The 15,016-nt window shown below is 57.4% G+C and overlaps 1 protein-coding gene across 1 annotated transcript in view; it reads right to left on the bottom strand.

The window, feature by feature from the left end:
• Positions 1-11,499: 11,499 nt before the first annotated feature.
• The window catches only part of TTLL8 (tubulin tyrosine ligase like 8), a 32,507-nt gene continuing 28,990 nt past the window's right edge, over positions 11,500-15,016 (bottom strand). Inside the window, 2 exon segments of the mRNA XM_044226739.1 lie at positions 11,500-12,393; positions 12,996-13,431. Coding sequence (XP_044082674.1) covers positions 11,500-12,393; positions 12,996-13,431 — 1,330 coding nt within the window.

The following is a 15,016-nucleotide window of genomic DNA, read 5'->3' as shown; positions in this document are numbered from 1 at the left end:
GTCTCAGGCAGTCGTCGTGATGGTGGGGCACGGAGGGTGACCAGTGGCCCTAATTGTTCAGTCCAGGTGGGCTAGCAGAGGGGCGGAAGCCTTTCTAGGTGCCTGCACCTGGCAAGGGCTGGCCCCAGCCCTGAGCCCACAGGAGAACCCTCTTCTGGAGCAGGACCTGGGGCCTGTGCCCATCACCCCTCTGGGTCTGAGATGCTCAACCCTGATGCTGCTATTCCTCACCCCAGAGGGCAACACCCTGAGGCCCAACTTCTGCTTGGGAATCACTCTGCACTTTCCTCAAGTTTGATTCTTTCTGTGCTTGTGTGTGTGTGTGTGTGTGTGTGTGTGTGTGCAGCAGCTCCCGGCCCCCTGGCTGCTCCGGTCTCAGCGGCGTAGTGCGGGGCAGCAGACCTGGAAGACGGAGCTCGGAAGCTCCTTTGTCTCCTCCCGACCTGGGCGGGCCCAGAGTCCCTGAGTCTGGTCTCCTTCCTGCACCTGCAGGGCTGGTGTGAGCCGCTCTGGCCCTGGGAGGGCACCCTCCCATGAGCGGGGTGTGGGGGGCACATAAAGTGACCCATGGCTGGGGATCTGCCTGGAACCCCAGCAGGGCACCTCAGGTTTGGAGGGGAGCTGACCCTGAGTGGCATCATTTGCAGCCTGGGCACTGCAGGGAGGCCGGTCCTGGGGGGCAGCCCTCAGTGCAGACTCAGCTGCTTGGGCCACAGTGCTCCCTGACAGGGACGCGGGCCCGAGACAGGAGCAAACTCGGGCAGCGCCCTGAAGGAACCCCTGACCCATGGGACAGGGTGTGCCACCCAACATCACCCCAAACCATGGTCTGCACCCTCCTGCCACCATGGCCTGGGTGCCAGAGCTCGCCCCCAGTCTCCCTCCATCCTGGGCCAGTGCCTCAGCCCTGCACCCACCTGGCCTACAGCGTGAGTGGGCTGGGACTTCTGGGGGCACTACTGGGCTCCGGGCACCTTGTCCCATGTGACTGGTGAGGCAGGGCCGGTGGGCTGGAGCTCCTGCCTCCACCTCCCCAGCACTCGGGAGGCCACCATACCCAGGAGAAAGCGAGCCTGCTGTGCTGAGTAGCAGGTCCGGTCTCCCTCAGGAAAGCCCCCTCCCACTGTCCTTGGGCCAGCCCTCCTTCAGCACACTCGGCTTCTGGGTCGGCCAGATGGGGTGAGTCAGAAGAAAGTGTGCCGCCCCAAGGGGCTCCCGTTGCATGGACACAGCCCCAGGCAATGCAGGCCAGATGCAGGCCTTGCTCTGTAGGCTCTGAGGCTGGGACGCAGCTGCTTGTAACCGTGGGACAGGTGGGAACCACCCCAGGACAGGCCCACCTGCCAGATGAGACACCTGCCACCATGAAGGTGACAGCGATGCCAAGAGGCACAGGTGACCAGAAGTGGCCAGCAGGTGCGGCCACATGCCATCGTGGTGGGGAACAGCCCAGGGTGGGGGGGAGTAGGTTCCTCCCCACCACCAGACCCTGGACTTGTCTGGGAAGGAAGGGCTGCGGACCCCCCTGAGGTCCACAAAGAACTGCCCGCGGCGACTGCTCACAAGCCCCTCCTCTTCCATGTGGGCTTGGAGGGCTGGGTCACCCCAGCCTGAGCCCCGAGAGGTTGCAGAGGCTCACCCTTCCTGGCTCTCTGCTGCCGGAGCGCCCGCGGGTGGCCAGAGGGCCCAGAAGCCCAAGTGGGGTTGACTCTGAGGGGACTGACCCAGCCCCCCGCCCCTCACTCAGCCCCAGGTTGGAAGGAGACACTTGGGTGCAAATGAGACTTTCGTTGAATGAATGAGTGACTGAGTGCCTGGCGGGAGACCTCGGGCTGCGAGCCTGGGAGGGGCGCCTGCTAGCAAGGAGGGGCTCTGGAGGGGGGGGCTTCTCATGCTCATCGGCCCACGAGGGGCGTCCTCCTCCGGTGAGGGAGGGGTGCTGCGGGAGGACATGGGGCTTGAGTTTGGGGTACATGGGTGTATGGATGTGGGGTGCTGGCCCCGGGTTGGCGCGGGGGCTCCAGAAGAAATACCATGCCGAAGTTACACAGTTTCGCTAAAATAGCTCTGTATACAAGGACTCTCGTATGTGAAGTTTCCAAAGAAACTAGCCACGTTCGAGGGCTAGTCTGTCCCGTCCTGGTCCTTGGTGTGCAGGTCCTTGGCGTCACGGGGTCCCGGCTCCGCCGCCCCCGCCGCCCAGGGGCACGAAGGAGGCGCCCTGCAGGACCGAGGCGCAGAAGGAGCTGCAGCGCTTGCAGGGCCTAGCCGGCGGCAGAGAGCCGCACACCAGGCAGGGCGCTGGGGGTTCCCTGCGCTGCCCTTGGAGAGAGAGAGGAGCCCTGAGCCCGCGTCCACCCGCCGCGGCCACGCCCCCCGCCGCGGCCACGCCCCCCGCCGCGGCCACGCCCCCGCCATCCCAGAGCTGGGTCCTGGGCGCCTAGACCTGTTGTCCCGGGACCACGCCCTGGCCATACTCAACGGTTCCTGACACTGCTTCCCAAGACAGCCTACCTCAGGGCCACCCCAGGCAAGGCCAGCGTCTAGCTGGATGGAAGTCCGGTCCCAGCTGACTCACAAGCCCACGCGCTCCCACACCAACCCCCTCTTCTCTCCCCAGCCCTCAGAAAACCCCAGACCCACACTCAAGCCCAACAGGTGGTGTCCAGGGACATCATTGGGGGGAGGCGTGTGGTGGTGAAAACTGCGGGAAGGGGGGAGGTCGCCTTTGCCCTGCTCACCTGCCCCTACAGCCCTCTCCCTCCCCGAGGGCGTGGACGGTCCTAGCCAGGTGGGCTAGGTGATCGGTCAACGCCCTGGCCCTCCACCCCTAGGAAGGAAGCAGAGGGCTTGCTGCAGGAAACTATGGGCGCAGTCCGTCTCCTTCGAGCCTGTTGCCCCATTACCAGCCACAAGCCTCTTCCCATAGCCAGTCTGGGCCTCACCCTCAGGAGCAGGGCCAACTGGCACCCACCCAGCTCCCCCGGACTGTCCCTCAGCCCTGCTTAGGCAGGGAGAAGGGTGCCCGCAGACCCGCAGAGCGGGGGCCTCCAGCGCCACGTGGGCATGCAGAGGACTGCAGGACCCCAACCTATGGCCCCCATCCTGCGCCTTCTCCGGGCCCTCCCACTGGCGCCGGAATAGGGGCCCCTTCCTCAAGCTCTTCTTGATCCACACCCCTCCTCGCCATAGGCTGTGCCCAGAAGATGCTAGGTCCTGCTGCCCTGTGTGCCTGTGCTCAGACCCCTGGAGCTGTGTCTCTGTCCCCTCTGGGCCGGGACCAAGACGGGCTGTGGGCACAGAGCTGGATGTCAAGAGGGCTGGGTGGCATCCGGGTGTGGGCTGGAGCAGGACCCCGAGCCCCAGGCAGGCCCATGGCTGGAGGGGCTCCGACGGGGACTGGAACGTCAGGACTGACGGGTGAGCCCTGGTCTCAGGCCAGGCTGGGGGGCTATCCCCCTCCCAGGCAGGCCTCTCTCTGCACCGGCCCCTCAGGACAGCAGTCTGCCGGCCCAGGAGGTGGGGACCTTGTTGGGTGAGGGTACCACTGTGGCTGGGACAAGCAAGGGCGAGCAGGCCGGCCACCTGGAGAGGCCGTGCCCTGTGCTGATGCTGCTGCTCTGGGAGGTTCTCGCGCAGTTCCCCCCAACAGCCAGGGTGAGGGAGGCCCTTTCACGGAGGGGCAGTCAGGGTGTCCACAGGTCTGAAACCTTGGCCAGGCTCCCTCCCCTCCCTGCTATGCTGGGCCTGTGAGTCAGTCCTGAGGCTGCCCGTGGCCCAGAAGCCCAGCCCGCTGCAACCCAAGCTTTCCCGGCCCCAGGGCCAGGGCATTCCCCAGCCGGCAACTGGGGAAGGCTGGTCAGCCCCCAGGAGCAGCATGGGCTGGGACAAAGTGCCTGTCAGAGCCACTCACTACAAACAGCCCGGGCTGAGTCACTCCTCCAGGTGCTGGGTGGGGCAGACGCAAGTGGGGCGACCCAGCACCTATGCAAAGCAGCCCGCAGCTTCCCGGAGCCTGAGGCTCATGTTGAACCGGAGCCCAGGAACAAGGCCTCCCTGAGGGGGCTAGGACAAGCCTGTCCCACAGGACATACCAGGGCCTGTACCTTACGTCAGGCATGCACTGGGCATGGGTTGGGGACAAGCAGGCCGAAGGGCCCAGAACAGTAGCTCTTTGCCCCCCACTGCCGAAGGGCGGGAAGGAGGAGGGAGGGAAGGAGGGAGAGGAGGAGGGAGAGGAGGAGGGAGGGAAGGAGGGAGAGGAGGAGGGAGAGGAGGAGGGAGGAAGGAGGGAGGAAGGAGGGAGAGGAGGAGGGAGAGGAGGAGGGAGGGAAGGAGGGAGAGGAGGAGGGAGAGGAGGAGGGAGGAAAGGAGGGAGAGGAGGAGGGAGGAAGGAGGGAGGAAGGAGGGAGAGGAGGAGGGAGAGGAGGAGGGAGGGAAGGAGGGAGAGGAGGAGGGAGAGGAGGAGGGAGAGGAGGAGGGAGGAAGGAGGGAGGAAGGAGGGAGGAAGGAGGGAGAGGAGGAGGGAAGGAGGGAGGAAAGAAAACCATTCTCAGCACACAAGTGAGCGAGTGAACTGCCTCGACGTGGCAAGTGTGGAAATCCTCCAGCTAATGCCACGGACGGGTGCCGGCCCCTGTCCCTCCCGGAGGCTCCAGGCAATGCAATCACACTGGGATGAGGAAACAAAGACATAAAGATCAGAAAGGGGTGATGTGATTATGTAGAAAATCCAAAGGCATCAGAAACTACTGGAACCAAGAAGTAGGGCTGGAGGATCAATGTACGGAAACCAGTGGGAGAGTCTATGTCAGCACACACGACTGGAAAACCAACTTTAGAGCACCACGTGTTACACGAGTAGAACCTGAAAAGAAAAAAAAGTCAAACTCATAGAAGCAGAATAGAAAGTGGCTGCCAGGGGCCAGGAGCAGGGAAGACGGGGGAGGCTGGTCAAACATCCCCACGCGGAGCCTGAAGGCGAGTGAGGTCAGAGGACGTGATATAAAGGGCGCGGAGTGCAGCTGGCGGCACCGGACGGAAGAGCTGAGGTCTGCCAGGGAGCAGACTCCGTACGTTCTCACCAAAAAAAAAAAAGGATAAAAAAGATCACCTAAGGTATCAAAAATTATAAAAATGCATTTATAAACATGCCAAAAACATCAAATACGTATGAATACGTTTGATTCAAACTGTGTATGCAAAATATTGCAGGGGAAAACCAAAGAACACCCGAATTAATGTTGAGTCCATCATTCCCAGAGATCAGTCTCGGTATTCCGGCCGCCAATTCTCCCTGAAATGGTCCGTGGACGCGGCGTGGGCCCAGTCAGAATCCCACCAGGTCTTTCTTGTAGAAATGTACAAGCTGATGGCAAAATTTATAGGAAAATTCAAAAGACAGAGACCAGCTGAGGCAACGCTGGGCGGGAAGTTAGGGATCGCGCTCCCCACCTCCCTGCGGACTGCGACCCCGAGGCCCTTAGTGAGTGTGATGCTGGCAAAGGGACAGGTGAACGGAACCGGGCCAGAGGAGGGACTCCGGGGTTTGTTCTGGAGATTCTGTTTCTGATGAGGCACCAAAGCCACGTGACAGTGCTGGGGCCGCTGGATGTCCCTGTGAAAAACACACAGTCCTTGGCCCCTTCCCAGCACAGCGACAACGCACTCGGGATGGATCACAGACCGGAACGTGAAGGCCACAACCGCAGAGCTTCTAGAAGGAGCCACTGGAGGACACCTTGGTGACTTAGGTGCAGACCAAGTTATTTCACAGAAGCAGACCAAGCACTAGCCACAGGAGGGGAAGCTGATCGCTCAGGCTTCCTGACATATGTTTGCCTCTCAGGGCATCGCTAAGAAAGGCAGAAGGGAAGTGTGGACTCGGAAAAAACGTTCCCAATGCACATAGCTGACAAACAAATGCATAGCATATATAAAAAAAAAAACCCAGCAAATAAGTAACAGAAACACAAATGACCTAGTTTTAAAATGGGCAAAGGCCAGAAACAGGCACTTTGTGAAAATATAACCAAAAAACGCAAGGCAAAGCGCTCAGCCTGACCTTCATGCGGGGAAGACAGGCTAAAGCCGCAGTGGGCGCCGCTGCAAACCTGCCGGAGGCGCTAAAGCACGGTCTCACCAGATTGCGTGCAGCGAGGCTGGGGGACACCCACGAGGACCGTGCCCTGGAAAACTGCCTGTTCCTTCCACAGCAAAGCAGAAGTGTCGGCCGCATCTGCAGGGGCCTGAAGGTCAGTCCAGTCCGTGTCCACTCCGGAGGGACCGATGCACGCGTCCACACACGCTGGCACGGGGCCGTCACAGCGACTCGGCCGCACTCCGAACGGGAAGCGACCTAGCCCTCTGTCCTCAGTCCCTCGCACGGCCGACTCTGCCCGGAAAGTGAACGTGCCACCGGGGCTCGCGGTGAGGAAGAGGCCAGGCACGGAACGTGTGTGGCGATTTAAGTGGGGCGGTGCTGTCTCCGATGACCTCTGCAGTGAGCAAGGTCCTGGGATCGAGCCCCGCATCGGGATCCCTGCTCAGTGGGGAACCTGTTTCTCCTCCCACTCAGCCTACTTGTGCTTTCTCTCTCTCTCTCTCAATTAAATAAAATATTTTTTTAAAATTCACTTTAAAATCAGGAATTCAACAATAATACCCAACACTTTATAGGAGGGTCTAGCCAATACAACATGACAAGACAAAGAAATTACAGACAACAAGATTGGAATGGAAGACGTAAAGCTATCCGCACATGACATGCTCATGTATGCAATTACATAGAAAATTCAGAAGAATATACATCCAAATGATTAGAAATAATGAGGTTACAGCATCAGGGAAATACAAATCAAAACCATAGTGAGATACCACCTCACACCAGTCAGAATGACTAAAACTAACAAATCAGAAAATGACAGATGTTGGAGAGGATGCGGAGAAAGGGGAACCCTCCTACACTGTTGGTGGGAATGCAAGCTGGTGCAGCCCGTCTGGAAGACAGCATGGGCGTTCCTCAAGCAGTTGAAAATAGAGTCACCCTATGACCCAGCAATCACACTACTGGGTATTTATCCTAAAGATACAAACATCGTGCTCCAAAGGGACACGTGCACCCCAATGTTTATAGAAACAATGTCCACAATAACCAAACTATGGAAAGAACCTATATGTCCATCAACAGATGAATGGACAAAGATGTGGTTCATATATACAATGGAATACTATGCAGTCATCAAAAGAAATGAAATGTTGCCATTTGCGATGACATGGATGGAACTAGAGGGTATCATGCTGAGCGAATAAGTCAATCAGAGAAAGACAATTACCATATGATCTCCCTGACATAAGGGATTTTAGAGGCAGGGCGGGGGATTGTGGGGGCTAGGGAAGGAAAAAATGAAACAAGATGGGATCGGGAGGGAGACAAACCATAAGAGACTCTTAATCTCACAAAACAAACTGAGGATGGGGGGGTAGGGAGAGGGTGGTTGGGTTATGGACATTGGGGAGGGTATGGGCTCTGGTGAGTGCTGTGACATGTGTAAGCCTGACAATTCACAGACCCGTACCCCTAGGGCTAATAATACATTATATGTTAATAAAAAATAAAAATTATTTAAAATTATTTAAAAATTATTTAAAAATAATGAGTTTAGAAATGTGGCAGTATAAAAAATTAAAATACAAACATCATTGCATTCTACACACCAGCAGCAAGTGATGGGATAGAGATGACACTATGTGTGGTACTATGAAGATATCAAGGAACTAAGAATAAATCTAATAAAAGATGAATATGATAGTTTATGATGTATTAATTCTTCAATTTCCCCCAAAATGACCTAGGGATTCAATGCAAATCCATCCACAATCACAATAGGACTAGCTGCGGACTCCGATAAAAACAATCATGATGTTTGTATAGAAGGAAATGAGTCAAGAAGGACCATAACCCTCATCTAGAGAGGAGCAACCTGCTGTCCAGGTGTGGAGACAGCGCGGCACTGGTGCAGGGGTGCAAAGTCACCTGTGGACCAGACTAAGAGACTCCAGAGACGGACCCGCACTGGTGCACAAAGCGGGAAAGAAAGGGACCTTTCAACAAATGAATGGAAAAGGTAGTTGTCCCTAAGGACAAAAATAAAATCTGATTCTTATCATACCATATTCAAAAATCAACTCCAGATAGGCTAGGACTTAAACGTCAAAGACAATTTTGGAACTCTTAGTAATACATGTAGGTAAATAATAGTTTAAACCTCAAAGTAAGGAACATTTTCTTTTTTTCAAGATTTTATTTATTTATTTGGCAGAGAGAGAGAGGAAGAGAGAGACAGCAAGAAGAAGGAAGAGGAGCGGCAGGCAGAGGTGAACAGACTCCCTGCTGAGCTGGAAGCCCCAAGCTGGACTCCATCCCAGGACACTCAATTTAACTTAAGGCAGGTGCTTAACCAATTGAGCCACCCAGGCATCCCAGGAAAAACTTGACAAAAATAGCACTGACTAAAAAAAAAAAAATACTGATAACTTTGGCCACACTAAAACTCACAGTTTTCATCAAAAGATAGTTTTTAAAAACTGAAAATACAGGTGCCTGTGTGGCTCAGTCATTAAGCATCTGCCTTTGGCTCAGGTCATGATCCTGGAGTCCTGGGATCAAGCCCCACAAGAGGTTAAGGGTAGCAGAGATAGGTGAATGTATATCACTGTTTGGTTCTAATAATGTTTTTTTTTTAAGATTTTATTTATTTATTTGAGAGAGAGAGACAGAGAGAGAGAGAGAAGGCATGAGCAGGGGGAGGGGAAGAGGCAGAGGGAGAAGCAGACTCCCGGCTGAGCAGGGAGCACAATGTAGGGCTCTTTCCCAGGACACTGGGATCATGACCTGAGCCTGAAAGCAGATGCTTAGCCAGCTGAGCCACCCAGACGCCCCCTAATTATGTTTTTAAAACTACCTGAAAGTGGGCCATGTAAGGACAAACAATGAAACCATGCCATAAACCAAGGATTACAACTAACCAGAGTATGTGCACCCGAGATCCAGTGAAACGAGAAAAATGAAGTAATTAAGGTTCTGTACTGTATAATATAAGAAAAAGATACAAAACGTGCAATGATAGCAAAGAAAAAGAAAACTCTTCAGATGATATAACTGTGTATATGAAAAATCCAAAATAATTTTCAAATATATTAATAGAACTGATAGAAATGTTAGCCAGATGCCTGGATTAAAAAAAATCGATCCACAAAAATTAATTCCATTTCTACCAACCAGCCACAATTTGTTGAAGAAATACAAATTTTGATACTACTTATCATAGAAGAAAAAATAGAACACATATAAGACTAAATCTAACTTCCAAAAACGTATAAGACCATCACAAAGAAAACTGCAGACACTAAACTGAAAGACGCTAAAAGATAAGTAAATGGAGAGATATACCATGTTCATAGATGATAAGACTCAATAATGTAAAGAAGTCCGTTCTTCTTAAACTGATACATGAATTTAATTTCAATAACAATTTTTTTAATTTTAATTTTTTTGATGTGTCTTGACAACCTGGTTCTACAACTTGAATGAAAGTGTAAGGGGTCAAGAACAGCCGAGTTGTTTCCAAGGAAGAAAAGCAAGATTGTGGGACTTGCCTAACCAGCATAAAGATATCCTACAAAGCTATAGTAACAAAGACATCATGTCATTGGCCAAGGGCAAGGAACAGACCAACGGAGCGGACCAGGAAGTCCAGAGATACCGTATGTGCAATGGGTGGGGCAGGGGTTTTCCACAGTTGAGTACCCCTGCAACACTGTGATAGGACCTCCTGTCACACCACAGGCAAATTAGCTCCAGGAGCATTAGAGGCTGAAAAGCAGGAGCAGCAGCGCTTCTAGAAGAAGCTGCTGGAGATTATTTTCATGACCTCGGGGTAAGGCTATAAGGCATAAAAGTCTCCAACCATAGAGGGAAAAGTTGACCATCTTAAGTTTATTAAAATTAAGGGGGATTTACATCCAAAGATACCATAAAGGATCAAAAGACACGTCACACAGTGGGGACAGTATTTGTAAAAGAGTCAACTGAAAAAGGAGAATCCAGAGTTGACGTCGCTCCCTCAAATCCAAAAGCGACAGACCTGTGAGTCTGAGGGCAAATGGACAAAAGGTTTGAGTGGGCACTGTTTAGGAGAGGAAAAGTCAATGGCCAACACATGTCTGAAAATAGGCCATTTTACTGGTCAGCAGAGAAAGGCAAAGGGGCCCATGGCACTGTCTCCAGAGGCAAGCCTTAGGATGTGTCTCAACGCCCAGCGCTGGCCACAGCAGGAGTGATGGCCATTGGGGAGAATGCAGTCTGAGGGCACCCCCATCAGCCACGCTTACACGGGCTCAGTGGACAAGGTCCAACAGCCCTACCCCCCAAGATCATGTGCATGTGCAATCTGTGAATGTGACATGATTTAGAAATAGTCACCGCAGGTGGCATCGAGTTAAACTGTCACACTGGAGGAGGACGGCAGGCCCCAACCTAACAGTGGTGTCCTTCTGAGACCGAAATTTGGACACAGAGGCTCAAAGAAGGAGCACCGTGTGAAGACAGGGCAGAGCCTGGGAGGCACTCTACAAGCCAAGGGACACCAGGGATGGCCAGTGGTCACTAGAAGCTGTACAAGACAAGGAGGGACTCTTCCCCAGCCTTGGAGAGCGTGGCACGGCCAACACCATCATTCCAGACTTTGGGATCCAGAATTCGAAAGAATACATCTCCATCTTTTAGCCCCACGCCATCGGTGCTGCTCTGTGACGACCCCCTGAGCCCCCCATCAACACTTCACTCCTAGGAAGATGCCTTCACTCCTAGATGCCCTCCTAGGAAGATGAAAAGAACATGGTGTTTTCCTAACAGCAAAAACACCCTGGAAATCGTCCTCCCAGAGGCAAGATGCGGAGCGGTGGGGATGGCCAACCCCCGCGACAGAGCAGACACAAGGCGAGGAGAGAAAGCGGGACAGAGGATGTCCTCCGAGGGCACCGCCAGCTCTGAAGGCACGTGCTCCTGGAGCCCCAGCCCAGAGCCCATGACTCTGGAATCAGTCTGTGCGCCTTCACCCAACAAACACTCACCGACCCCGGCCACGTGCACATCCCCGGTGCTGCGGTGAGCACAGCGTTAGGGACCCGCGCTCTAGGAGAGACAGACGGACAGGCTGCAGACAGACGGCGGGGTGGGGGGACAAAGAGGTTGGTGCCAGGGAGGGAGGTGAGGAGAAAAGGAGGGAAGGAGGGAGGAAGGGCACAGGAGAGAGAAAGAGACCGAGCCCCAGGCAGGTGGAGGGAACACAGTGTATTTGAGGAGGCCAATGTCCCGGGGCCCAACCAGCAGGGCGTGTGGGGGTGGCCTGGCTCGGGCCTTTTCATCGCACAGACTCTCGGGCAACCGCTGGGTGCCAGACGCCTCTAGAGGTGCACTGAGGTTCAGACACGGCAGGGTCACCCCCAGAGCCTCGGGGGCCCCCACACCTGTCCACCTGTGCTCTGAGCCCAGGCCCAGGATAGGCTCCCAGGCCGCACACGGTCAGCTCCTTTAGGAACTTCGGACAACTGAAGGCGAGAGTCCAGGGATCGCTGGCACCTGCCCTGGGCACCTGGCACCGTTTGATCCCCCATGAGCACTAGGTCACACGAGGAGTGAGACAGGCCATCACCCACCCCGCCCCGTGAGGGGTTCCTACCACTGCCGCAGGAGCCCCACCGTCCCGACAGCCCGGCCAGTGCCAGGATGGGGTGGGGGTGCCCCCGAGCCTGCTCTGAGCTCAGGCTGATGCCCACATGGGGACCCGCTCCCTGCCTGGGGCGCAGGCCGCCCGCAGCAGACCCCGCGCTGGTACCTGGCGGTTTGGGCCGCTGGAGCAGGGCACCCTCCGCCGTCTTCACGCTGGGAAGCGCAGGCGGCAGCGCGGGCTCGTTGGGGATCTTCGGATCCGAGGGTCTGTCGGACTCGGCGTTGGTCGGACCAGTTTTCGGGGCCCTGCTGTCAACGTGCTGGAAGTTACAAGTGGGGAGCTTGACCTTCCCGACCGACGGGGTGGTGGCGGACCGCGCTTTGCGGCTCCTGGCGGCCGCCCTCCAGAGGGGCGCGGGCAAGGTGCGGGGCCCGGCCTGCGCCTCTCTCAGCCTCGGGTCCTGCTGCGGCACCGTGGTGGGGGCTCCTAGAGGCGGGCTGGGCATGGCCGAGGGGCAGCTCACTTTCAGGGGCTGAATGTCCAAGAGGGAAGACGGAAAATTCACGCTGGAGATGGGCGGCATCTGCTTCCTGGCTCTCCTCACACTGACGCCCTCCACGCAGAGGTCGGACCCGTGGAAAGGGGGCAGCTCCACGGCAGGCTAGGCAAGGAGGGCACGCTGGCCGAGTCGTCCAGAGCCCAGCGCCTCCTCCCTGTGTCTGCCACGGCCAGCTGAGGCCTGGCGAGAAGCCTGGGCCTCCCTTCCCTGGGGCTCGGCGGTCCCCCAGCTCCCTCCCCCAGAGAGGCCCAGGCACACGGTACTCCATGGAACCAGAGTCCCCAGCAAAGTGACCACCCGCCTGGCCTGCAGGAAGGCTCCCAGTAGGGACTAGGCGCAGGACCCCTGGCGGAGGACCCCATTTTCCCCGGGCAGGAGGAGGGAAGACACAGCAGGTCTGGAAAGGAACACCCTAGATTCTGGGCCTGGACGCCATGGACCTCCCAGCGGCAGTCCAGGCAGGGGGGCCTCCCCACCTGGTGGCCACAGAGCGGGGGTGGCTGGGGACCACAGGGAGTAGAGCAGAGTGGTGAAGGCGGCTGAGCCAGGGGGAGTCCCAGACAGGGGTAGGGGGGAGTCCGGGGGGACCAGAAGCACTGGCTGCTCTCTTTGCCTGAAGCAGCTACAGCCCCCACAGCCCCTCAGCACTGCGCCCCGCCCCCCGCGCCCGGCCAGCCCGGCCCCCCAGCACCGAGCCCCCGCACCTGTCTCCACAGCAGCTCAAAGTTGCCGATGTCGCAGCTGCGGTCCGCCCTGCGGTCCAGCACCACCTTGATGGTGTCCTCCTGCACCTGCGCGCACAGCTGCGCCGTGACGGGCGTGGACGCGTGCATGGTGGGGCTGGAGTTGATCTCGATGAGCCAGGGCTGGAAGTCGCGGCCCAGGACGAAGTCGGCCCCGTACAGCTCGAAGCTGTTCTTGCGCGGCTCCACGCGGTCCTGGGCCGCGCGCATGGTGTTGGCCACGGCCCGCTTCATGGCGGGGTAGATGACGCCCACCCACACGGCCCCGCGGCCTCGCTTCTGCAGGTACTCCCGGAACCGGGTGCTGGTCCACATGTTGTGGTAGGGCAGCAGGGGGCTGCGGTCCTTGTCGTTCTTGAGGTGCCTCTGGATGGAGTTGTTGCACAGGTGGATGGCGCTGCGCGGGGCAAGTTCGGTCAGGCCTGCGCCTCCCGGGGTCTGGCCCCGCACCCCGCCCCCACTCCGGACCTCCGCGCGCTGCGCCCGGGACCCGTCTCCACGCGGGGGACCTGTGACCCGCTCCCGGACGGTGGCCCCGGACCGCGAGACCCAATCTCCAGACCCCTTATGCCCCCACCTATGCGCATGCCCGCCGGACATCTCCCCCAGACCCCACCCCTACGGACCCTCTGCCCCCGCGGAACCCCCAAGTCACAGCTAACCCTGCCCCCAGAGACTCTGCTCTCGAGACAAGCCCCCCGCCGCCGCAGGAGGACTCTGATAGCTCGGGTCCTCCGGAAGTAGCGCCTCCCAGAGCCTCAGTTTCCCCATCTGCACCCAGCAGCGGAGATGCGGCTCTTGAAGAGCTGGTCTGGTGAGACAAAGTGAGAAAGTCTTTGTGGAACGAATTCATTAATTTGCCCCCTTGCCTTGTTCCAAACCTGCTTTGAAACCACCACGAGATGAGCCATGTGGCTCTGCGTGCTGAGACGCGTCCCTGTGACCCTGGAGAGGTCGTACTTCCAGAGGACAGAAGGGCCTTGTGACTCGAGACCAGCGGAATTAGGGTAGGGGGCCCAGAGCCATCGTGGCGCTCCTTCCATTCACTCTGGCCGCTGCATAGGCAGCTGGGCTGTGTCGGTCAAAACGATCTCAGGGACTCTCCTGCCTGCCTTGGGGGGGAGGACTACGGTCCCAGATGGAGAAACGGGGCTGAGAGAGCGCAAGGGGTTCAGCAGGCACCCCTCACGGCTTGGTGCATCCGATGGCCTGGGGTGGGGGGCTGGAGGGGGCTCCTTACGCACAGGGAGGGGCACGCCCCCTCCTCTAGGCCCCCTTGGCCTGGCAGAGACGAACTCACCCGAGGAGCTACCAGCTAGAGCCACTTGTCCTCAGCAGCCAAGGGGCACTTGCCAGGTGCAACTCTTGGTGTAGCCACAGCCACTACCAGGGGGACACAGTCAACACACCCAACGTGTCCACTGACCATCTGCCAGCCCTGTCAATTCTGGGCTGAGCTCAAGAGTCGGACGCTTCACCAACCGAGTCACCCAGGCGTCCCCACCTTTCTTGGAAGCAGGCCCCACACCCAGTGCGTCCTCTCTGCAGGAACCCCCTGCAACGCTCCTGGTCAAGACGCACGCCCTCAGACCCACGCAGTGGGGGGGGTCACAGGCAGAAGTGGGGAGCCCCTGGTTTGGACAGGCCAGGGGGATTCTCTGCCTCCCTCCCGAGGCTTTGCCAAGTGACCTCACTGTCCCCACCACACCTATGTCCTGCCCACCTGGAGAGCCTGGCGAGGCATGGGTCCCCCCACCCCTGACACCCCTTCCTGGACATCTGAGCCTCTGTCCAGCACCTCCGTGGGGCACCCTCCCCAGCACCCTGGCCCCAGGGGCCTTGGGATCTGGGTGCCTTTTCTGCCTCAGGTGCTCCCCACTTCTTGTCCTGCCTGGCGCCGCTGGGGCCCTCAGAGGACCCTCAAGCCACTGGCATGTCCCATAGGCTGCCTGCTCAGGACCGGAACACTCCCTCCCCAGCCA

Source organism: Neovison vison, chromosome 12 (genome assembly GCF_020171115.1).
Source record: "Neovison vison isolate M4711 chromosome 12, ASM_NN_V1, whole genome shotgun sequence".
Classification (NCBI taxonomy): Eukaryota; Metazoa; Chordata; class Mammalia; order Carnivora; family Mustelidae; genus Neogale; species Neogale vison.
The sequence above is the reverse complement of the archived record's forward strand: the minus strand, read 5'-3'. Positions and strand labels throughout refer to the sequence as shown.